At 41.2% G+C, this 26,385-nt stretch overlaps 1 protein-coding gene across 2 annotated transcripts in view; it reads left to right on the forward strand.

Annotated features, from left to right (window-relative positions):
* The window catches only part of cpped1 (calcineurin-like phosphoesterase domain containing 1), a 47,498-nt gene that overhangs the window by 4,815 nt on the left and 16,298 nt on the right, over positions 1-26,385 (forward strand). For both annotated transcript variants that reach the window (XM_010905255.3, XM_010905264.3), the window contains exons 2-4: positions 8,663-8,881; positions 21,713-21,885; positions 24,070-24,328. In XM_010905255.3, coding sequence (XP_010903557.1) covers positions 8,663-8,881; positions 21,713-21,885; positions 24,070-24,328 — 651 coding nt within the window. The remainder of the gene's footprint in view (positions 1-8,662; positions 8,882-21,712; positions 21,886-24,069; positions 24,329-26,385) is intronic.

The following is a 26,385-nucleotide window of genomic DNA, read 5'->3' on the forward strand; positions in this document are numbered from 1 at the left end:
GTCCCAACGCAACACGACCACGTCAAACTGCCCCCTATAGGCCAACCGTAGTAAGTGTCCTTCAATATAAAAGTGTACTTCAAAATTCTATATCAACCCCAAATGCGACCATACATTTTGCAAGTAGCCAGTCTACCTTTTAATAATGGTTACCGCACTTTAATCATATTAACACATTGGATTATGTATATTATCTCTTGCTTAATCTCTTGCTTAATTACTTAACCTATTGTTAATGCAAACCACTAGTTACATGAATAGATGTCCTGCATTAACATTAACAAAATTACAGTACAAACTATGTTCCTGCAAAAAAAATGGATATTAACTTGACTTGTTTGTTCATCATCATGGAAAAGTCTGCTCAAGACACCGTTATAATGGCGTATGGCTAACCAGTGGTGCCACTATGATTATGAGGTAAATTTTCAGTGACTCAGGAGTGCGATTACATTTATGACTCCATATTTCCAATTTGTATTTCTGCCATGCATGCTCAATATGCTGAGTATGAGCACCAGTCTCAGGATCAGCAGATAGAATACTGACTAAATAGTTTCTTCGAAGTTTGATAATTAGGCCCATGTTTATGACAGGTTCTGTTGTCTTGGTTACTGTGATGTTGTCATAAAAAAAGACACTGACAGGTTGTTGTCTCAGTTAATGTCAAGTTGCCATAACAAAGACATGGACAGGATATTTTGTCTCAGTTAATGTCAAGTTGTCATAACAAAGACATTGGCAGGTTATGTTGTCCCAGTTAATGTCAAATTGTCATAACAAAGACATCCCAAACAATGTCAACCTTGCATAAAAAATGATATAATCAACCGAATGACACCTAATGACAACATTCAAATGTTCAAAATGATTTTGTCATGTCATGGTTATGACAGTATCATGACAATGTCATGCCACTCTTATGCACACCACTTCAAATAAAGTATTACCTTTTTCGCTTACTACTGGTTAACTCCTACTGAGTAAAAAATAGGTGTTTGTTTATGGGTGAGTACCCACACTGATATACAAACGATGTGTTTCAATAAGTAGTCTCTAAATCAATATGACTTTGGCAAATAGAAATCTGGACATCACTGGGTGATTTAACCTGGTGTTTCTTGAATACTTGGTGTTCATACGTCTAATGAAAGAAGGAACTCCTTTAGAAACATGAATCTTGTGGGACAAAATCTGAAATGGGACAACAGTTAGAAATGGACACTCTAGGGCAGATGGAGATTGCTTTGTCTTTCTCAGAAAAGGGATTGCTGCTGGTGGGCATTGACCACTATTGATTTGTTTTTTATTTCAAGCCTTTTATCGGAGATATCATTGGTTGCAACTGGGTGCAACTGGGTGGCCCTCTAGAACCACCTATGGTCATTGGAGTGTTTGGTTCTTCTGCGTGCCATGTGAACCTGCAAATAAGACGGTTTATTTGTTTAAAATATGGGTTGTGAGGCAAGCACGAGTAGTGTCTAAAATGAGAATACCCGCTGAAGTCCTCAAACGGAGATATGGATAATAATATCTAGCTTTTGTATTCCCATGACAGGCCAGAAAGAGTATCTAGTGGGGACTGAAAGCATTCATAGCATATGCCTCAGTCTTAATTACATTCAGTTTACATCCAGAGTATATCCCATGTGTTTTTATACATTTCATGGTCTGGCACTGAGTTGCGTATATCACAATACTGCAGAACGCTCTCATACAAATAGCTCTTCTGCTCTTCTTGCTTGGTCTGTTTATGCCTTTAATATTTAGGCCATTTAAAGATGTCCTGTAATAACCAAGCAACAAACCACTTATCTTTCTCAGATGGAAAAATATCATTATCCCCAAGACATGTTAACCTACCCAACTATTAGTCATTGTGAGAGGTTAGCATGTCTTGGGGGTATGACTTTTGACCCTCTACCTTTCTCATTTTCCATTATTTAGAATTGATTAAGGATTATCCACAGCTAATCATAGTGTCATCCATATTAATGTGTATGTGTTAAGAAACAGTATATTCTTATTTACCAGAAGAATCTACAACTGGCAGTTAAATAATTTTGCATTAACTCTACATTTTGCAAAAATATAAATTAAAATAAAAAGTAACACACCTATGGTAGACATTGTGTGCTGGGAATAGGGAGGAATTATGAATCCTCTAAAACGATTCTTCTAAAATAATAAAAAATATATATATTATTATTTCTAGATAACATGTTTGTAGAATTTTCTATTTGTTTTAGCATACAGTGAATTCAAAGAATTTGGAAAGTGACACATTTTTTGTTTCTGCATTGCAGCACTTTGTTTCTGACTCCATAATCGCTTCTGAATTCCAACAGATTCTGAGGGAATGATCAAGGTGCTTTTTTCACCATTAGAACAGTCCTTCACTATGATCTTCCATCATGTATTTTTACGGCTATGTCCATGAAGGTTGGCTACAGTGGCACGGGCCTTCAACCTCTTGATATGTAGGCTAACGTTCCCATCAGAAGTTTGAATTCAAATGAATAGGTGTGTCTTTTGACTTGTACTGTATCTATTGTATGGTGAAAAATGAAACATCAAGGTCTCTGTTGATGGACTTGTTACCTTGAGATTGTCCATGCTTGGCTACAGTTTTTGTTCCTGATCTTCTCAGGCCGTTCTCATGGTCATTGCGGTACACACCGTAACAAAATAGAGTCCTCTTTACTCAAAATGGTTGAATGAGGAATTTCCATGTTTTTAGGCACCTACAACTCAACACATGTGAGTTCATTTCCAATGTAGAAGAGAATCACCTGCTTAAAATCAAATTATTTCAAACTTCTTCAAGATGGTGCCAGTAATATTGGGAAATTTTAAGATGCATTTGTGGAATAAGCTAAGATTTAAATGACATTCTGAATGACCTCTTGACATTTTAGGGTTTTGTTGAAAACAAAATAAATACATATGATGGTAGCAAAGGATCTTTGAATTCCACAATTTTTCTAGAATAAAGTCATTATTTGAATGAACTCCAAGAGTGCCAATACTTTTGGCCATGTCTGTATGTGCTTAGAACACTGACAGGTAATCCTGTCTTCAGCCAGCTGCTTGTTACACACACCTTTATCACACCTTTATTTTTAGCTATTGTGACTGTTAACTAATTTTCACCCACAACTGTAGTCACCCGAATATACACTCACCTAAAGGATTATTAGGAAAACCATACTAATACTGTGTTTGACCCCCTTTCACCTTCAGAACTGCCTTAATTCTACGTGGCATTGATTCAACAAGGTGCTGAAAGCATTCTTTAGAAATGATGGCCCATATTGATAGGATAGCATCTTGCAGTTGATGGAGATTTGTGGGATGCACATCCTGGGCACGAAGCTCCCGTTCCACCACATCCCAAAGATGCTCTATTGGGTTGAGATCTGGTGACTGTGGGGGCCATTTCAGTACAGTGAACTCATTGTCATGTTCAAGAAACCAATTTGAAATTATTTGAGCTTTGTGACATGGTGCATTATCCTGCTGGAAGTAGCCATCAGAGGATGGGTACATGGTGGTCATAAAGGGGATGGACATGGTCAGAAACAATGCTCAGGTAGGCCGTGGCATTTAAACGATGCCCAATTGGCACTAAGGGGCCAAAAGTGTGCCAAGAAAACATCCCCCACACCATTACACCACCACCACCAGCCTGCACAGTGGTAACAAGGCATGATGGATCCATGTTCTCATTCTGTTTACGCCAAATTCTGACTCATCTGAATGCCTCAACAGAAATCGAGACTCATCAGACCAGGCAACATTCTTCCAGTCTTCAACTGTCCACACTGGATGTTTTTCCCTTTTCACACCATTCTTTGTAAACCCTAGAAATGGTTGTGCGTGAAAATCCCAGTAACTGAGCAGATTGTGATACCCAGACCGGCCCGTCCTGCACCAACAACCATGCCATGCTCGAAATTGCTTAAATCACCTTTCTTTCCCATTCTGACATTCAGTTTGGAGTTCAGGAGATTGTCTTGACCAGGACCACACCCCAAAATGCATTGAAGCAACTGCCATGTGATTGGTTGATTAGATAATTGCATTAATGAGAAATTGAACAGGTGTTCCTAATAATCCTTTAGGTGAGTGTATGGTAATTGTGCCAGCCTAGTTTGAAGATACTGTATCCCTAAGAAATTATTGCATCCGGTTGTTACCTACGGTAGGTTGCTGTCTGATTAAAGATTTGACCTTTGACTAATCTGAACTCAGTGGACGCGGAGCTCAATTTCTGGCTAAGCTTTCTGACTCAGGCATTTGAGTTTTCCAAAGATAACAAATTTGATTTATAGCTATTTCCCATCTCGTAGCCTTGCTGATCTCACAAATCTCTTATATGAATCTTGTTAGTTTTTCAGCATCACAAACTGATGGTGAAATAAATGGGGTTTCTCTTGAAGTGAAAATGCAACAAAAGTTCCATATTTCATTATTTAAAAGGCCCTCAGTGCTTTCATCTTGAATTATGATTAGTATTGTTTGAACACGCCATCTGCAACCTGAGAAATCTCTCCGATTTATGTTAAGTGAAGCTTGCTCAGAGCAGTTGCACAAAGCTGCCTCTACTTATCGGCTGTCATGGGAGCTTTGGCTGCTCTTTTTCTATTCATGTTTTGCCTCAAAAGTAGTCCACACAACAGCGTCTCCAGATACACTCCTGTAAAGTTTGTTTAGTGCTAACAAAGAGCACCAGGTGTTTTTTTTATAAGTTATCTGAAGCCTAGTATGAAAGCCTTACAAATCATGTGTCTGTCTCGTATGAGGTACTAACAAAGAAATAGGCTTTAGCCTGTTATATTTATAGGGATGGGAGGAAACGGTAGTCTAGTTAAAATACACATCTTGGTCTATCAGTGAACTGTAAACAATATTATCAAGGTATGGTTTGTGTAGAGAGGACTAATGCAATATATTTAATTATATTGTAGTGTTGTATTGCATAATAATACTATTTTGCTAAATTCTGAACATTTCTGGCATACTGGAGTTCATTTGGACATTAAGTTAAAAGGAGTTAAGCACCAGTACACAAAGAATTCACCCAAACATGACTGCCCGTTTGGATGCACCTTTAATATCCCACTCACCAGTATCCATAAAAAAATTAATAATTCTTGTTTTACTTAATTAAATAAATAGAGTGGAAATCTGGACACTGACAGTAAGCCTACAATGTTGCCTAATAAATTAACTCTGCAGAATTATGCATTTCCTTCAGTAAAATAATATTTCTTATGAGAAATATGATTTCTTTCTTTCTGCATCTCATGAGATATTGTGGATCTGGAGTCAGGAACAGCATGTACAGTGCTATCTTTGACACTAGGATGCAAGCAGACAATATTTTAATCACATGAAATATGCATCCAAGATTAACTGCAGTCTTAACAGAAACAAGTGTTCTCTGCTTTTAATACTGATGCTATCTGAACATTTTGCACGGTAACAATCTAATCCTTGCTCCATGAGAGCAGCTATAGTGAAACACATTGTGGTTAACTACTAATTAATGCATTAATTCTATCGATTTTAGACATCTTGTACAATGTTTAGTTTCCATTGTTTTTTGGCTTGTGCATGGTTCTCTACTATGCAGGTTCTCTACTGTTCTCACTTTTTGCACTAGAACACAGGTATTAAAGTAATTTCACTGGGGGCCTTGCGTCAACTGGTTTTAGTTTGGGTTTTTTCATTTTAATTGGCATCTAGTTAAGACCTAGATAACCAAGTGACGGGAGATCCTAAATAATCACTGACCTTAACCAATCAAGCACAAGGGAGGGATAAAAACCTGCAGACATTTAGCTGTCTGTGGAAGGAGTTTGATACTTGTGAGAATGGACAATTCCAGTTATTGGAAAGCCATTATGTTGTCTCTGGCATTTATTTTTGCAGTCTGCTGTCCCACAGAAAATAATATGCTAGGGTAAGGTTTTAAGAAGAATAAGGCAGGTTTTCCTTTAATGTTTGTTTGGGTTTTGCCCTTTTTAATACAAACTCCCCAGCCCCTGCCTGTGATAAGCATACCCATTATGTGATGCTGGCAGTACAGTACTTGAAAATACTTTATTTTATTGAAATAAGCATTTGAGTTGTTGTATGGTTGTACTCAGGACACCATTGTAATCAAGACCTTGTTCTCAATTAGTTCCTCTGAATAAATAAAGGTAAAATTAAAATTGCCTTCACTCCAAATTACTGGCCTGCCTAACAAATTGAAAAGAATGAACTCTTAGTTAAAACAAATCTGCTCCAAAGTATCCATTCTCTTTGCAAAAAGGGCATTAAGGAATATGGCAAAAGGCAAAATATTGAAACTCCAGATTGCCCCTTTAAAAGATGATTTGGGGCAGAAATACAAGATCTTTACATGGAATAACTGATAAATGCACTATAATGTCATTTAATGCTTAAAACATACATTATTTGGCTTCAGATATGCCTGATGGGTTACATTACCTCTACATCTTAGTCTGAACATAAATCCTGTCAGAATGTCATGAACAAATTCTTGAGTAGTGAGTGTGCACTAGACCTTTTTTCCACTCGAGCACTATCTGGCAAGTGGGAGTAACTTATTTACGTCATTGATTAACTACCTAAAGGACACCAAATGTCTGTGGAGGAAATTGGAAATTGGAAAATGACTGCCCAAAATTGACCTTTAACATTCATTTGAGCAGCAAATGCTTCCCATTACCTCATAAATTGAGGCACAAGGTGCAAAGTCAGAGAGTTAATATAAAACCTATTGGGGAGAGATGCATGTGAAACATTGAAGATTCCATTAAGATACAAGGAGCAATGTCAAAACTGTCATGTACTCTACTACCAAAGTGGATGCTTTTTCATTTTCTTTTTATATGTTAATGAATAATGAATTGCTAATACCTTGATTTCGTTCCTTTCTAAAGTTCTGCATCTGGCTTAGAATGAACGTTACTGTAATGCTGAAGTGGCATTTTTACATGATTTGACTGACACACTTGAATCAGTCATAAAAGGCATCAAGCACTGTTTTTCTGTATACAGCCTAAACAATGCCTAAATCTTTTTTGCGATGAATAGAAGCAAAGCCTAGCTACAAAAAAAAATAATTTATCACTATATTTTCTTTTAATTCTTTAAATCACTATATATCAAGATGCGTACAGCTTTCATGATTCAGCAGATGAGGTGTAATGAAATGTAAGTCTTTTGAAATTTGCTCAAATTTTGGGCTGTGGAGAACTAAAATAAATGACAGCCAAGGGAAGTGTGGGTTTTAGTACTGACAATTGTAAGGCTTTATTTATAGACTCATGTTTATGGGTGAACGTTTTATTTGGTCTACAGATGCTTGTTCGTTTGGGTTTAAACAAAAAAAAACATGTCAGATTACCACACTAGTCAAAATCAAGCTAGTAAATAGCACAGGGAAGAGGTTTCCCACAGACACAAGTGCCATTGGCTCCGTTGCCATGGTAACATCCAGCCCATAAAGGGGAAGCTGGACATCTCATCTGTGATATTTTGGTTTTGATACTCAGAGTTTGAGCAATATGCCATGTTGGTTCTTACAGGGAATACATTACTTGAGAAACATTACAGTACATAGCATACTGATTTGTTATTTGGTTTTTATCGTGTAATAACCCAACAAATATTTTAACTGGTGAAACCGAGTGACCGGTAGATTTAGGTTTAATGTGCCTGCCCCCATGGGTGGTGGGCCAATATGTTAGGTTAGGGTTGAGGCAATGAAACAATGATAACAAAGGGGTTGGCAGAACTGCAAAGATGCAAAGATGTTCCTTGTGTGTTGGATTTTTACAAGCAACCACTTGCACCATTTAGTGATGTTCTACAAAATACATGTGGTATACAAAGTACATCCGATGTTATTGTGGGTGAAGAGGGGATGCGCTTGTTCTGAAACTGGTCTTTTTGCCCCTACATGGGGCAGGTCTTTACTGAAATATCAGCCCCTAATGTTGCCCCTGAGTGGCTTCAGGTGCAGGTCTGAGGTGTGGATGTTTGGGAGCCAGGGCCATGTATACAGGCTGTCTGGGCTTCAAACTGCCGGCCTACATAAGACAAGGCAAAAGAGGCTAGCAATGTACTGCTCCCCTTTCAGCGGTTGTGGGCAGCCTTGCTTGTATTGTTTGAATCCTATTTGTATGCACGTACATTTGATTTGTGGATTAAAATAAGGCATTTGATGGATATGTCTGTGTTCGGTCTATACTGTAGCTACATTTGAGCTTCTGGAACAAAATGAGGGATCAAAACCAGACTGCAGCACACGTTTGTCTATCCCCTTAAAATGTTGTACAGACAGCAGATGTCTGGTTCTGATTACTATTTTGTATGCAATAGGAGTAGTATAAAAAATATTGCCTATTAGATCCGACTTTCTGTTACTCACCGGCACATTAATTAGTTGACATTCATGCACGATTGCGTACGTACTTTTATTATTATAATTTGACCGTTTCAGGACTAGTAACTTCAGCCTACATTCAGCATACCTTCATGAACCGTAAAGAAAACAGTGTGGTGTAAAGTATGTACACAATGTGTCTTACATTGTGTCCATCACATAATTGTCCTTTACCCTGTTCTCCTCTGACCTCCACAGATGAGCAGAAAGAGTGGAAGGGTCCTTTCTTCTTCATCCAGGCTGCAGACCCCCAGCTGGGACTGATGAAGGCCTGGAGGGAGAATGACTGTGACGGAGGAGGGGACGAGTGGGCTGACGAGGTCCAGCTGACCCAGCAGGCTGTGGAGGCCATAAACCAGCTGAACCCCAGGCCCAAGTTCATGGTGCTGTGTGGGGACCTGGTCCACGCTATGCCAGGTAAGACTGGTGCAAAGGAAACATACCTGAGCCTTAACATAGGTGTGTACTACCTACCAAGCAACAGTAGGTGTATACATGCCTTGAAAGAAATGAACTATCTTCACATTCCAGCTCAGGCTCCATTTCAATCTTCCTGCATATAACACTCAAAGGCGACCCTCTTACCAAAATCTTGCACCGCCTCTGTAAAACATAATTTTGTTAAATACCAGCAAAATACTGTAGCGAATGTGACCATAGGAGGAAATATTTTGCCTCTTGGCAGTGTCGCTTGCTGAGTAGGTTTCCCCCACAATTGGGCTATTTTCAATTGGCTTGGGCAGGTTGATTTACAGATAGGGTTGGATAGAAGAAATTGCATTTGAGAGTTTTTTTGTGGAGTATGTGGTTTACTGTCAATGATCTGGAAACCTTGCATACAGGACCAGAGTGGTCCTGACACTGCGGAGATGAGTAAGGTCTAAGTTTTCTTTTACCCCCAAGCATGTCAACATTTTTAAATGGGACTTAAGGCCTAAACGACATCCAATCTGCATAATGTTTTTTTTTACGTTTCAGATGACTTCTATAGTAGCCTAGAATAATCATAGATTGTTTTCAATAGAGTTCCCGAGATAAAGATGACTGGTGAAAAGATTATTAGATTAGGGTACATAAGCTACTGTCCCTAACAACATGTATGCCATATATAGTGTACAAATGTACAATTAACATATTTAGTCACTAACAATATAAATATATAAATGTGAAGACGCTGGATCAGTGCCAGCCTCACAGCCAAGTACAGCTGAAGGAAGTTGAGAGAGGGGGATAAATTATGTGGTGTCAAGGCAAGGGTGGAGAAAAAACAACGCAACAAGGCTGTAATATATACAGCACTGATGCGTTTTTAATGCAAGTCAAATTAACAAGAACTTAGTATAACAATGAAAATAATATTGCCTGTGATTAATTATGAAGCTTGATGACTGACTTAATATTTTTTATGTGATTCTTAGAACTTCTAATAAACATGGTTTTGATGCTGAATGGCTAAATGTTTTTAGGTGGCTCAGACATAATGAAGAGGGAACGATATGCTCTGCATGCTAGAAGCATTGTGGAGCCAAAGTGTTTGGGGGCTTAGTAAAACAGCCAAGCAGAAACTATAGGCTGGATGCGCTTAAATCCAATAAAATTTCTAAATATATAAAAAAATGATAAAATTTGTAACATCACAGAGGGGTGTCCGGTGGAGTGCGGGGTAGCAGCGGTTAGGGTACCACCTTTGCCAAATTATTAGCCAGGAAAAACCCTGTCAATACAAGGGTATATACAGTATCTCACAAAAGTGAGTACACCCCTCACATGTTTGTAAATATTTGATTATATCTTTTCATGTGACAACACTGAAGAAATGACACTTTGCTACAATGTAAAGTAGTGAGTGTACAGCTTGTATAACAGCGTACATTTGCTGTTCCCTCAAAATAACACAACATACAGCCATTAATGTGTACACCCCAAAGTGAAAATGTCCAAATTGGGCCCAAAGTGTCAACTGGCTTAACCTTCTTGGGCATGGAGTTCACCGGAACTTCACAGGTTGCCACTGGAATCCTCTTCCACTCCTCTATGACGACATCACAGAGCTGGTGGATGTTAGAGACCTTGCGCTCCTCCACCTTCCGTCTGAGGATGCTCCAAAAGGAGGGGATCATGCTCTGCTTCAGTATGTCAAAGTACATGTTGGCATTCATGGTTCCCTCAATGAAGTATAGCTCCCCAGTGCCGGCAGCACTCATGCAGCCCAAGACCATGACACTTCCAAAACCATGCTTGACTGTAGGCAAGACACACTAGTCTTTGTACTCCTCACCTGGTTGCCACCACACATGCTTGACATCATCTGAACCAAATACGTTTATCTTGGTCTCATCAGACCACAGGACATGGTTCCAATAATCCATGTCCTTAGTCTGCTTGTCTTCAGCAAACTGTTTGCGGGCTTTCTTGTGCATCATCTTTAGAAGAGGCTTCCTTCTGAGACAACAGCCATGCAGACCAATTTGATGCAATGTGCGGTGTATGGTCTGAGCACTGACAGGCTGACCCCCCCACCCCTTCAACCTCTGCAGCAATGCTGGCAGCACTCATATTTCTATTTCCCAAAGACAACCTCTGGATATTACACTGAGGATGTGCATTCAACTTCTTTGGTCGACCATAGCGAGGCCTGTTCTGAGTGGAACCTGTCCTGTTAAACCGCTATATGGTCTTGGCCACCATGCTGCAGCTCAGTGTCAGGGTCTTGGCAATCTTCTTATAGCCTAGGCCATCTTTATGTAGAGCAACAAAAAAAAATTTCAAATCCTCAGAGAGTTCTTTGCCATGAGGTGCCATGTTGAACTTCCAGTGACCAGTATGAGGGAGTGTGAGAGCGATAACACCAAATTTAACACACCTGCTCCCCATTCACACCTGAGATCTTGTAACACTAACGAGTCACATGACATCGTCATGGAGGAGTGGAAGAGGACTCCAGTGACAACCTGTGAAGCTCTGGGGAACTCCATGCCCAAGCGGGTTAAGCCAGTGCTGGAAAATGATGGTGGCCACACAAAATATTGACACTTTGGGCTCAAATTTGGACATTTTCACTTAGGGGTGTACTCACATTTGTTGCCAGCAGTTTAGACATTAATAGCTGTGTGTTGAGTTATTTTGAGGGGACAGCAAATGTACACTGTTATACAAGCTGCACACTCACTACTTCATATTGTAGCAAAGTGTAATTTATTCAGTGTTGTCACATGAAAAGATATGATCAAATATTTTCAAAAATGTGAGGGGTGTACTCACTTCTGTGAGATACTGTATTACTCGTCTGTCTTTAACTAACTCTAGCTGGCTTGTAAGTGTGCATCTACTCTATAAATCACTGAATGGTTCAGGGCCAAGTTAAATTGCAGGCCGGCTGTCTCCGTATGAACCCCCTAGACCCCTTATGTCATCAGGGTCTGGTCTGCAAACCGTTCCGAGAGGAAGGACAAAGGTTGGTGAGGCAGCGTTTAGTCATTATGCTGTGCAGAGTTGGAACAAAGAGCCAGAAATTCTTAGACCTTTTATTAATGTTTTATTATTATTTTAGCCATCTTAAATGTTATATTTTTACTTGTATGCTATGTCTATTATGATACATTTATTTATAGTATGCCTAATGTTAGTTTTTTTTTTATGTAATGGGATTTGAATTTCCCATTGTATGAAATATGCTAAACAAAGTTGCCTTGCATTGCATGCTCCTTGCACATGGTCAGTGCCTTCTTTCTTTGATTACCTAATGTTAACATTGTCTTTGGTGTGCTTGTGTCTGGCCTAGTTATCAATGCAAAACACATCTGTCCCTACTCCTTTCAGCAAGATAATTGCATAGTCACACAGATATATACTCAAGTGTCATATATATATATAAATCCAATAAGTGTGAGGTATATAATCAAGTGTCTTCTTTAAATCATTTTTGCAAGAGAGAGGGAAACTGGCTCAGTCATGACAATGGGGCAAAGTAATGTTAGCTATGGGTTAGTTCTAGAGGATACTTTGCCATAGAAATGTAGATGTCTTAAAGGTGAGTTACATTTTGTGTGCTCTTTTCCCCCCGAGTTTTAACTCAGAGTTGACTGTGTAGTACACTCAAGTTGACGGCATAGTACACCTAGAGTTTACTCTCAGGCAACATAATACACTGCTATTGTGTGACCATGAGGGTCTTACTTTCTATGGTAGACAAACAGCCCCTTCAGAAATAATTCAAACTATGTATGATATTTTGTATCACTAATGTATACACAATATCCCACAAAGTGGAATTTAGAGCATGGGAATGGTATTATTATTTCTATATTTTATTAATATCTCATTACAAAGACACAGGTGTCTTTTGTAACTTAGTTGCTGGAGAGGAACTAAACCACCTAGGGATTAAACCATGAAGCCAACAGCCCTTATAAAACTCTTATAGAACTTGTTGGGTGTTACAGGAGGATGGAAAAACTGGATTCAGGGTAAAAAGGTACAGGTAGCCTGTAAATTATAAAACTGATGCAAAGGATTTTGCAAATCAGTTACCTTTGTCCCAAATGCAAAGCATTAAGTTTACACAAAACACAGCACCGTTCATTTTGTCAAGCATTGTTGTGGCTGCATCATTTTAACGGAATGCATGTCATCAGCAAGGACTAGGGAGTTTTTCATGATTACAGGAAGTGGAATGGAGTTAAGCACAGCCAACATCCTAATGGAAAACCATGTTCACTCTGTTTTTCAAACAGACACTGGAAGACATTAACCTTTCGACAATCAGTCAATCAATTTTATTTTTCCATCAGCAGTTATCACAAAGTGCTTTTACAAAACACCCAACCTGAAACCCCATGGAGCAAGCAACAACAGTGTTGAAGCACACTCACTAGATAGAAATTTAGGAAGAAACCTAGAGAGGAACCAGGCTTGGAGGGGTGACCAGTCTTCGTCTGGCTATGCCGGGTAAACATTTTAATCAGGACAGTAATCTAAAATACAAAGCTAAATGTACAATGTGGTTACATACCAAAAAGACAGGAAATGTTGCTGTGGGACCTAGTTACAGTTTTGACTTAAAGTGGCCTATCAATCTATGGCAATACTTGTAAATCATCCTGCTAAACCCACCCTGCATACTGCACATTTTACTTCAGTATTTTGGAGAGATACAAATATCCAAACAAGTTGCAATGGGAGATGTTTTCACATGAAGGACAAAGAGACCCCCAGCCAAGAGAAAGTCGGGGACAATTTCCTGTCTGTGACAGCAGCGTTTGTTGACAACAGAGTTGACAGACAACTTCCACTGGCCAGCTACAGATTTATTGTCTTTGTAAATAAACACAGTTCAGGGGGAGATCAAATGTTGTTTGGAAGCGTTGCCTGGTGATACTCCTCGGGCCGTGGGTGGCCTGGAAACGACTATGCATCTGACGGATGTAGCTTGTAATGTGTCTGGCACACACAACCTGCTCTGACGCTAACAGAAAGAGAGATGGCAGGCCATTTAAAAATGTCCCCAAACCCCGTGGTTAGACTATCACCATGCGTCTGGTAGAGACTGCTGATCTCGCAGTGACCTATAAATGCAACTGATCAGGGAGGGAGTGGGGGACCGGGGGGAATGATGAGGGAATCGTGCCTGGCTTAAAAAGTACAGCCTCTGAGAGAATGAGACACTTACAGGGCCGGAGTGGAAGGTAGGTATGTGCCCATTATGATGTTCGAAAACAAAATGTGGGCAAACTGGTGGTCATTATTGCTAAGCATAGACAGAATTAGACAGGGAGAGGAGAGGGCAGCTCTGCTGTTTCAATTTGGCACAACACTTGTTACGTAAGCGGAGGCAGCAGTTGGCTCCAGTCGTTTAGCTAAATGTGCATTCTGTAAAACGTGAACAGACCGAAATACACTATCGATATACTCCTTTTCTTAATAAAATAATGTTCATTACAACTATAAGAGGTGTAGAGCACAGACATGCATTGCGTGGACCGCAAGCATGCCTGCTGACATCTGCCGACAGATTTTACAGATCCAACGCTGGTACCCCACATTCCCTAATTGTTATGCCAAGGTAGTTCTGCTGGTTAGCAGCACTTTGGCGTGCAACAATAATATAATCTCTGCAGTGGGTCTGGCTTGACGATTCCTCTCAGCCTGTTATCAAATTAGTCAGCTGGACGTCAAATACTCACCAGTCTATAGCTGCTCACTTAATTGCATTCATTATCTGTCTCCGGCTAATGCCTCTTGGGCATTCAGAGAACACCACTTAAACTTTTCCTCCACTTTAAAAAACACACAGGAAGGGATATGTCTTTTTTTGTCTTTTTGTTCCACTGACAAATGGGAGTTTGTTTTCCTTAAGGCCAGACAAACCTCTCCTGTGCTTCCCCATAAGCCAGACTCAGATCTGTTTGAATGGATAAAACCCATTCCTTTTCCAAGATCTACCATTGTGTGAAAAATGGCTTAGAGGCAGATATTTCCTGTATAGATTTTTGATAAAACATCACTCAGATACAGTAACATGAAGGGAGTCTACTGTTTACAAAGTCAGGTTGAAATCGAGACGCTGCTCATTCTTCTGCCTCTCAGAGACCATTCTGGACTGAAACAGATTCAAACATTCTAATGTTCTCATAGTGCATTAATTAAATTAGAACAATCTCTGTGGGGAACGGGGAATCCATGAATCATTATACTACAGCCATATTCTATTCCCTTTATAGTCCCATGGAACATCAGAGGCTTTTACACTGTGCTGTCAGAATGTCAGTTACAGTGCATCTACATTGCTGCTGGACATGGAACTATTATGGTCACATAGCTGGATTCAAATATACTTCTGTAAACTAGGATATGGATGTGCCATCCTGGAGGAGCTGGACTACCTGTGCAACCTGAATGGGTAGCAGGTACCGCCTCATGCTACCAGTAGTGACAAGAACACTATCAAAATACAAAACTAGAGAAGAATCAGTCAGGAAGGTTAAGGACAGGGCAATTGTCTGTGGCCACCACCTGCAAGAAAACTTGATCCAGAGTAAACAGAACCTCAGACGAAGATTTATCTCTCAGCACAAAAACAAACCAAAGCACACAGTCTAGACAAGACTGGTGAGGGACAAGTCTGTGAATGTCCTTTAGTGGTCCAGCTAAATATTGGACTTTAACCCCATTAAACAACTGTGGGTTAACCTTACCCTAACAGTAAAATCTTGAATGAACACGTACTCGTAAAGTAACGCCAGCGTACAGAGGCTAGCAATGGAGTTCAAATGACCATATGTGTTGGTTCTAATCACAATTCTAGCAGCCCTATTTTGCAATAGTTTTCCTTTTATTTACTACTTTATTCAGGTAGTAGGAGAAATCATTGCAATAATTCTCACATTTTTTGACCAAACATGTTAGATTCTTTTGCAACGTTACAAGGATGGGGAAAACGGCTCTTAAAATATTTTGTATGATCATCCATAAGTAATGCGGAGGTCCAACCCAGTTTTGTTGGAAATAACTGTACAAACATCAAGACTAATTGTCAGATCTGACAGCAGGTACAGTGGATTTAAAAAGTCTACACACCCCAGGTTTTTGTGGGGTTAAATAGAAGTCATTACACACCTGCCATCATTGAAAGTGACTCTGATTAATCACAAAGTTCAGCTGTTCTAGTAGGATTTTCCTGACATTTTCTTAGTTGCATCTCAGAGCAAAAGCCATGGTCCACAGAGAGCTTCCAATTCATCAGAGGGATCTCATTGTTGAAAGATATCTGTCAGGAAAAGGGTACAAAATAATTTCCAAAGCATTAGATATACCATGGAACCCAGTGAAGACAGTCATCATCAAGTAGAGAAAATATGGCACAACAGAGACATTACCAAGAACTGGACGTCCCTCCAAAATTGATGAAAAGACGTGAAGAAAACTGGTCAAGGAGGCTTCCAAGAGGCCTACAGCAACATTAAAGGAACTGCAGGAATTTCTGGCAAGTATTGGCTGTGTGCTACATGTGACAACAATCTCCCATATTCTTCATATGTATGGGCTATGGGGTAGGGTAGCAATACGGAAGCCTTTTCTTACAAAGAAAAACATCCAAGCCTGGCTGAAGTTTGCAAAAACAAACATCATGTCCCCCAAAAGCACTTGGGACAATTTGTTATGGTCTGATGAAACCAAGGTTGAACTTTCTGGCCATAATTCCAAAAGGTATGTTTGGTGCAAAAACAACACTGCACATCACTCAAAGAACACCATACCCACAGTGAAGCATGGTGGTTTCTTCAGCTGGAACCAAGGCCTTAGTCAGGGTGGAGGGAATTATGAACAGTTCCAAATACCAGACAATTTTGGCACAAAACCTTCAGGCGTCCGTTAGAAAGCTGAAGAGGGAGTTCACCTTTCAGCACGACAATGACCCAAAGCACACATCCAAATCCACAAAAGCATGGCTTCACCAGAAGAAGATTAATGTTTTGGAATGGCCCAGCCAGAGCCCAGACCTGAATCCAATTGAACATCTTTGGGGTGATCTGAAGAGGGCTGTGAACTGGAGAATATTGCCACGGGCAAATATAGCCACATCAAGATGAGCCATGCTAATAGAGTCCTACCCAAAAAGACTGAGTGCTGTAATAAAATATTTCAGTTTGTTTTTCAATTGAATTGTTCACAATATAGGTCACATTAAAGGTGGAAAAAGTTCTGACATGATTTATCTTTGTCTCATTCTTTTACATCACAAGAACCTGGCATTTAAACAGGGGTGTGTAGATTTTTTATATCCACTGTATCTTTGTTTCTTGGGACCAAGATCTATAGTTTCTTATTTTTCAAGTCTACAAGTAAAAATATTTCTGCTGTCCAATTCCTAATGTCTGAAAAACTGGCATCCAAGGTAAGCCATTTGGTGGCATTGCCATATTTCATGAAAATATACAGCTCTCCGTTGTGTGCATAGCAGTGGAATAGAACATTGAGGGAAATAGAAACATTCCTTTAATTTGTCATTGGACAGACCATCCAAAGGGAGATGTTCAATCATCATTCTGAACCAGCCAATCACTTTCCTGTGTAGACCACCCATTGTGGTAAATCAGAAGGCTGCATTATAACATTCAACCCTGAACAAACACTTCAGAAATCCACAGGATTCCTTTCCTAACTAGCAGCTTTCAGAGGGAACATACTGTATTCCCTTCAACGCTGTACTGACACCATGCCGTGCTGTTATTGACGGATCTCTCTGTGATCCCATACCAGAGACCCAGGAGAGACCGACAAGGGTTTCATCCCAAGGACTTCCATCTGATAGAGGCTCGCAGAGAACACGGAGCCGTGAAACTTTCAGAGGAAAGATGAATAGATCAGAGAAACATTCTGGACCTGACAGACTCCTAACACACTAAAAAGGATCCCACGAACGTCCTTAGGGGTTGTTCGGAAGGCTATGTGAGAGTAGAGCAAATGAGCAAGAGCAGGTGAGGGGAGATTATTCCTCTGACTCCCAGTCCACCCGTATGAAATCTCCCTATTTACTGATCATGGCAGATGAAGTGGGACTCTGTGGAGTTGAGCAGCAGCACATGGGTTGGAGGGGACAGACGATGGGGCAATTAGGACATATGAGGAGTAGGTGCAGCACAGTGTATCTGCGTTGGACTGTGTGTTTGGCTGATGGGGAATTGCTATGGGAGGAGCATCTAATGGGTTTCTGATGGATTCGGGGACAGCGTATGAAAGGGGATGGGAGAGGACAGGAGAGCCTGTAGGGAAAGAGATGGGTTTCAGCACCGGAGAGGAACTTAGTCACTGTCTCTGTGCATCAGTGTCAGAATGCACTGGCTGGCTTGGTTGATTCAAAGGCAGGTCGGTACACTATGTTGTTCTGATGACTGTGTCCCTGTTTCCTTTCATTTAGCTTTTTCATACAGCCAGAATATATTACCAGAAGATTTTAGACCTGCCCCCAACGTATATTTTTTTTTTATCCAGGTTAAAAACACTATGTCTGTGCTATATAAATAAACTTGCTTGCTTGAAGCTGACTTCCTTAATATGTGAATGGTTTGATATAATATATTTTTGTTTTGGCAAGAACGGTGTTGTAGGCCTTAACAAAAGTATTAGAATGTGATAAGTATTGATACATAGCCTACATTAATTGTCTAAATTAAAGGACAAACAGCCAAAGAAGAATGCTGTCTCCTTAATTATTGAGACAAGGATGTGCTGAACAGTTATTCTGAAGAGGCTTATGGGAATTTGTTGGTCCAGACCTGTCTAAATCCTATTTTTCTCTGAAATGCTCTAAGCACTGCCAGGTCTACAAGTCCAAAAGTGTGCCCTTTGCTGTCTAAATTAAAGGATACCATAATAGCCTCCTTTGGTCTTAGCATTGCTATAAATCATGACTTTTAGATCACAGATCAATATACACTCACCTAAAGGATTATTAGGAACACCTGTTCAATTTCTCATTAATGCAATTATCTAATCAACCAATCATATGTCAGTTGCTTCAATGCATTTAGGGGTGTGGTCCTGGTCAAGACAATCTCCTGAACTCCAAACTGAATGTCAGAATGGGAAAGAAAGGTTATTTAAGCAATTTTGAGCGTGGCATGGTTGTTGGTGCCAGACGGCTGGTCTGAGTATTTCACAATCTGCTCAGTTACTGGGATTTTCACGCACAACCATTTCTAGGGTTTACAAAGAATGGTGTGAAAAGGGAAAAACATCCAGTATGCGGCAGTCCTGTGGGCGAAAATGCCTTTTTGATACTAGAGGTCAGGGGAGAATGGGCTGACTGATTCAAGCTGATAGAAGACCAACTTTGACTGAAATAACCACTCGTTACAACCAAGGTATGCAGCAAAGCATTTGTGAAGCCACAACACGCACAACCTTGAGGCGGATGGGCTACAACAGCAGAAGACCCCACCGGGTACCACTCATCTCCACTACAAATAGGAAAAAGAGGCTACAATTTGCACGAGCTCACCAAAATTGGACAGTTGAAGACTGGAAAAATGTTGCCTGGTCTGATGAGTCTCGATTTCTGTTGAGACATTCAGATGGTAGACAGAATTTGGCGTAAACAGAATGAGAACATGGATCCATCATGCCTTGTTACAACTGTGCAAGCTGGTGGTGGTGGTGGTGTAATGGTGTGGGGGATGTTTTCTTGGCGCACTTTAGGCCCCTTAGTGCCAATTGGGCATCGTTTAAATGCCACGGCCTACCTGAGCATTGTTTCTGACCATTGTTTCTGACCATGTCCATCCCATTATGACCACCATGTACCCATCCTCTGATGGCTACTTCCAGCAGGATAATGCACCATGTCAGAAAGCTCAAATCATTTCAAATTGGTTTCTTGAACATGACAGTGAGTTCACTGTACTGAAATGGCCCCCACAGTCACCAGATCTCAACCCATTAGAGCATCTTTGGGATGTGGTGGAACAGATTCGTGCCCTGGATGTGCATCCCACAAATCTCCATCAACTGCAAGATGCAATCCTATCAATATGGGCCAACATTTCTAAAGAATGCTTTCAGCACCTTGTTGAATCAATGCCATGTAGAATTAAGGCAGTTCTGAAGGCGAAAGGGGGTCAAACACAGTATTAGTATGGTGTTCCTAATAATCCTTTAGGTGAGTGTAGCAGCAAGTAAGTCATAATTAGCATTTAAACTAGTGATGATTCTAGATTACAGTTCAACTTCTGTCAGTAGTAATGGGGTTGTAATGAGGTAGTAATGGGGTAATGTCTATAGAAATCAGAGCTAGCCATATTTCATTAATCTCAGTTAAAGTGCTCCAAATGCTAATGAATTAGGTAGGACTGTAGCATGGTAGGAATGCCACTCCCAGCACTGCTCCGCGGTGTGTCGCCGCCCCAGTCCCTGCTCTGCAGCGTGTCGCTGCCCCTGCCCTGCTCTGTGACCTCCAGATGCTCCCAGCCCTTCCCCCGTGACCTGCTGCCGCTCCCAGCCCTGCTCCACAGCATGTTGCAGCCCCAGTCCCTTCTTTGCGGCCGCCTGGGGCCCTCTGAGGGAGTCCGATCCGGAGGGGGCCCCCGAGGAGCCACTGCCACCACCAACACCGGAGTGGTTGGAGGAGGGGTTCCTGCTACTGCTCCCTGGAGGGGTGGGATGACGAGCCTCTGCCACCCCCTCTGCCACTCCCCCACAAACGCGGAGTCTCAACCCGTTCCTGGTCCCCATCCCATGGCAGAGCCTCAACCTTGGTGTTCCGCCCACCCTCCCCTTTGGTCTTTTGTTGGTGCGGCTGGGAGTCTGCACCTTGGGGAGGGGTACTGTTAGGTTCTGTTTTTGTACTGTTTGGGTTTTGCCTTTCCTTTTGAATGTAGCCTGTTCTGTTCAGTTTTTTTCCTTTTGTTCTTGTATGTAGCCTGTCTTTGTGATTATCACTTTCATCTGTATCTTGTTTGCCCACTGAAATCATGACGCTGGAGTTGGTCATATTGTGATGGTCTTCTTCAGTCATTACCAGAATCATCAGAGGATTTGTTTTCTAGAAGACATATGGGCTGACTGGGTTCTCCAACCCACAAAGATCCTCAAATGTTAATAAAAGCATTGAATCCAGGTGTTGTTACAGACACCACGGCTGCTAGGATGGGATATAAATCACCAGATTAAAATTTCCTAATGTATGTGCATTTATGCAAATATAAAACATTTCACCTAAAGTTTTTTTTTGGATTGTAGAAAAGTGTGATATTTACCACTGATATTTCCAGTAACAAAAATCTACTTTTTTACAGCTGTTTAAAGGGGTTTTTTGTTGAATCTTAGCGTTTTAGTAAAAAAAGAAATGTGTGCGTTAATTGCTATTCGTAAAATAATGAATATCTATTGTCTCTTCAATCAACATCAAATCATTTAATCATCTCTTCCCAAACGAGCAATGGCAGATGGGGGCAAACAAAGTCTCTTATTTATTCCCTGGTTGCAAATTCCTACATGGTTAACTCAATTTATGTTCATCTGAATTAAGGGTTCTTGTTTCTTTGTCCAGGAGTGGGCTTAGTCTGTGTCCATGAAACCAGTCCTAAATCTGGGGGAACACAGGGAAACTTAAACAATATTGTACCACTCTCAACAGACAACCGACATTTTCAAACCAGATAAAAGGCGGTGTTGGGCTGTTTCCGCCCCTTCAGGTTACCACTTGCTGGCACTGGGTACCATTTAACAGTGTGATCTTCTACCCGTGTGCAGGCACCCCATACCGAGAGGGGCAGGAGCGGGACTTACAGGTGGCTCTGAGGGGTACTGACCCATCCATCCCTCTAGTGTTTGTTAGCGGGAACCATGACCTGGGTAACACACCAACCCCGGAAACTGTAGCCCAGTTCTGCCGTACCTGGGGAGATGACTACTTCAGCTTCTGGGTGGGTGTCAATAAAGTGAAATGCAAAAAGAAATGTACACTTAACAAAATGATAAACGCAACGCTTTTGTTTTTGCCCCGATTTATCATGAGCTGAACTCAAAGATCTAATACTTTCTCTGTGTACACAAAAGGCCTATTTCTCTCAAATACTATTCACAAATATGTCTACATTTGTGTTAGTGAGCACTTCTCCTTTGCTGAGATAATACATCCACCTCACAGGTGTGGCATATCAAGATGCTGATTAGATGGCATGATTATTGCACAGGTGTGCCTTAGGCTGGCCACAATAAAAGGCCACTCACACAGCACAATGCCACAGATGTTGCAAGTTTTGAGGGAGCATGCAATAAGCATGCTGACTGCAGGAATGTCCACCTGAGCTGTTGCCTGTGAATTGAATGTTAATTTCTCTAACATAAGCCATCTTCAAAGGCGTTTCAGAGAATTTGGCAGTACATCCAACCGGCCTCACAACCGCAGACCACATGTAACCACACAAGCCCAGGACCTCCACATCCAGTGTCTTCGCCTCCAAGATCGTCTGAGACCAGCCACCCGGACAGCTGCTGCAACAATCAGTTTGCAGAACCAAATCATTCTGCACAAACTGTCAGAAACCGTCTCAGGGAAGCTCATTTGCATGCTTGTCATCCTCATCAGGGTCTCGACTTGACTGCAGTTTGTCGTCGTAACCGACTTGAGTGGGCAAATGCTCACATTCGATGGCGTCTGGCACTTTGGGGAGGTGTTTTCTTCACGGATGAATCCCGGTTTTCACTGTACAGGGCAGATGGCAGACAGCGTGCATGGCGTCGTGTGGGTGAGCGCTTTGCTGATGTCAACGTTGTGGATCGAGTGGCCCATGGTGGCGGTGGGGTTATGGTATGGGCAGGCGTGTGTTATGGACAACGAACACAGGTGCATTTTATTGATGGCATTTTGAATGCACAGAGATACCGTGATGAGATCCTCAGGCCCATTGTTGTGCCATTCATCCACGACCATCACCTCATGTTGCATCATGATAATGCACTGCCCCATGTTGCAAGGATCTGTACACATTTCCTGGAAGCTGAAAACATCCCAGTTCTTGCATGGCCAGCATACTCACCGGACATGTCACCCATTGAGCATGTTTGGGATGCTCTGGATCAGCGTATACGACAGCGTGTTCCAGGTCCTGCCAATATCCAGCAACTTCGCGCAGCCATTGAGGAGGAGTGGACCAACATTCCACAGGATCAACAACCTGATCAACTCTATGCGAAGGAGATGTGTTGCACTGCGTGAGGCAAATGGTGGTCACACCAGATACTGACTGGTTTTCGGACCCCACCAAGACAGTGAGACTGCACATTTTAGAGTAGCCTTTTATTGTGGCCAGCCTAAGGCACACCTGTGCAATAATAATGCTATCTAATCAGCATCTTGATATGCCACACCTGTGAGGTGGATGGATTATCTCGGCAAAGGAGAAGTGCTCACTACCACAGATTTAGACATATCTGCTACCACAGATTTAGACATATCTGTGAACAATATTTGAGAGAAGTATGTCTTTTGTGTTCATAAAGAAAGTCTTGGATCTTTGAGTTCAGCTCATGATAAATGGGTGCAAAAACAAAAGCGTTGCGTTTATAATTTTGTTCAGTGTATATAGATGGCAGGCGACTAGATCCAGCCATGGGTCAATTTTCATCTGAGCAGATGGTGAGGAGGCCGGAACGTATTTACGTTTATATGCAGTGCCTAGCAAAGTATTCAAACCACTGACCAGTTCCCTCATTACTGAATTACAAATGGTGCGCTGAAATCTTCTCCTGTTAATATTTTAGGATGATGTCAAAACCCTAAGACAGTATCGACTGCTTTGATGCCATCCATATATGTCCAGGACATCATCATGATCTAAATCAATAGTTCTGAACTGGAGGGTTGCGAGAGGTGTTGAATACATCATAGGTTTTTCACACTATGTTTGTAAACACTTGGCATACCAAGCAACAAAGGAGGAATACCCAGGCTACCTACTTTATGTCATATTGGGAGCTAAGATAGCTTGTTTATTTCCAATATCTTTGCGGCTCCCAGTACAACAATATCTGCATCTACAGTCTAGTAATTATAATGAGAATGAAGCTATAGTGAAATCCTGACCCTGTCTCAATGTGATATCAAGGTTGGCGGGGTGTTGTGTCTGGTGCTGAACTCCCAGTTGTTCTTCGACGCATCGGCCTGCCACGACTTGAGAGACGCCCAGGAGGCCTGGTTAGAGGAGCAGCTGAAGAGGGCCTCTCAGGGGCCCGGTGTCACACCCAAACACGTCCTGGTATTCCAACACATCCCTCTGTACCTGAAGACCCCCGATGAGGAGGATGACTACTTCAACCTGCAGACAGCCACGAGGCAGAGACTTCTGGAAAGATTTAAACGGGCAGGTAAGTGTTTCATTAGAGTTCTTCTATTTTATCTACCATTTAGTTTGATTAAAATTACCACTTTCATTCCACTTTAAACCAAATGTGTACTTCCTGCATTGATGTATTAATGAAAAGTGGTACTTCAGGGCAAGTTAGGATACGGCCAAAAACCTTTGTTTAGCAGGTACTGTAGGAAGTAGTTTTCTTCTGTTTTGTGCTTAGCGAACACAGCCCAGATTAAGCACTCAGAGCAGGGAGAGGGGATTAGTGTGTCAACAGGTTTAGTACAGAACGAGTCATAAGAAGGAGGAGCGAGGAGGAATCGAATACAGTCGAAAGAGGCAGTAGAGTAGGTATCTCTTATCCTGGTAGCTAGTTTGACTTTTGACACATGTACTGGTGTTGATTATAAATTCATACTTTAAGTAGAGGACATGTAGCCTACATCTTAATTAAAGATGACAGCCTTCTGCTCTTTACTGTTGTATTTTGTGGCTGCACGGACATCCACCACATATTTCTCCTCTTCAATATATTAAACCACTGGTGTCGTCATAAAGATGGATAGGGTTTCATTTGGGAAATGCTGGTGTCCTTAGTTCAACACTTCTATTCAGAAAACGATCGTGTTGTTTAGTTAATGTTTAGAACGTCATCAGGCTCTAAAATAATACAAGAACGAATATGTTCCCAGCAGTTATACTAGTAAAGTAAAAGACTAGCGTGGAGTAATTAAGACATATATTTACCGTATATTGTTTGACTTGGGTTTGTATAGGGCATGATTGTGTTCACTGTGGAAGTCATATACTTGTATCCCCTAGAGAAAAGCGTCTTGATATACAACACATGCGGCTAATGATTTCTCTGCTGCGAGCCACGTTGTCTACTCTACTGTAATGTACAAGGCGACCATATTGCCTACTGTACATATTGTCTACAGCAGCTGGAGCCCATCTATTCTAAGGTCCTGTCTGTTCAGTCCTTCAGGCATAGAGTCTTCTCTGTGTGTGTGTTTGGGGGGCACGTACAGCTATTCCTATCATTCCAAATCATTGGGTCGGATTCAGGTTAGGGTCTCTTATGGAGACAGCTGCATCAATAGGGGACTTGGACTCTGAAGGAAATATTGAGTTTTTAGAAACACTTTGTTCCCATTATTGGATAATGTGAGAAGTATATGAAGCGTTTTTCACTGCAGGGCATGATGCAGCTGTCTGGTAAAAATATCCCATCCAACACCAAGCTGAGACATGCGTCCCCCTTCCAAAAAAAGAAGAAAAAAGAACATACTGCAGCTTTTATTTGGTGGAAGGAGGAAGACAGGCCGTTCAAAGTGGTGTTCTTTAACTCAGGCAACGATATGACAAATAGCAGTAGGCAGTCTGAGGCTATTTCTATCTTTAATTTGTTTGATGGGGAAAAACGAACAGCATGAAACCATACAGGCCACACATCTAAAGTACGTGCCGGAAATAAATTGAAAGCACTCATGCTATACACACACCGTTCCCTAGGTGGATAAAGAGTTTTCACATCAGGACCATTGCAGTGCCAATCCAGGATACCAGGCCATACTGCCAATCTCTGACTATCAGCTGCAGTGGGGCTGCCAAGACATTGAACTTTAGGAACTGCCGTTTGCATGTGTGGTGTTGGCGTGCTTGCATTATCATCGATCTGTATCACACACTAGGAAGACACAGACAGGCATTCTAAATAACAAGGTCATGTTTTTCCTTATCCTTCCAAACATTGACATAATGGCTATGGATAGTATAGCTTTATATCCATAGTTAAAATAGAGAAAGAAAGGTGCTAGCCTACCTCCTCAATTAGCCTACAAAACATAGGCCATAGGCTATATGTTTATTTTCGTGATGTATTTTGTTTTCTTCAAATAGCCGCAGGTTTCTTTTTTATTTTGGCCTTTTTATTTCTGATGTTTGGAAATATGAAGCAGAGATTTGGGTTGCTTTATCGGGTCGAGCAAATCAGAACAGCGTGAGTAAAGCGAGAAACATGAAGGGCGGGGAAGACTCAGGAGCAGAAATGTGAGAAAGTTAAGGGAGGGG

Source organism: Esox lucius, chromosome 5 (assembly GCF_011004845.1).
Source record: "Esox lucius isolate fEsoLuc1 chromosome 5, fEsoLuc1.pri, whole genome shotgun sequence".
Lineage (NCBI taxonomy): Eukaryota > Metazoa > Chordata > Actinopteri > Esociformes > Esocidae > Esox > Esox lucius.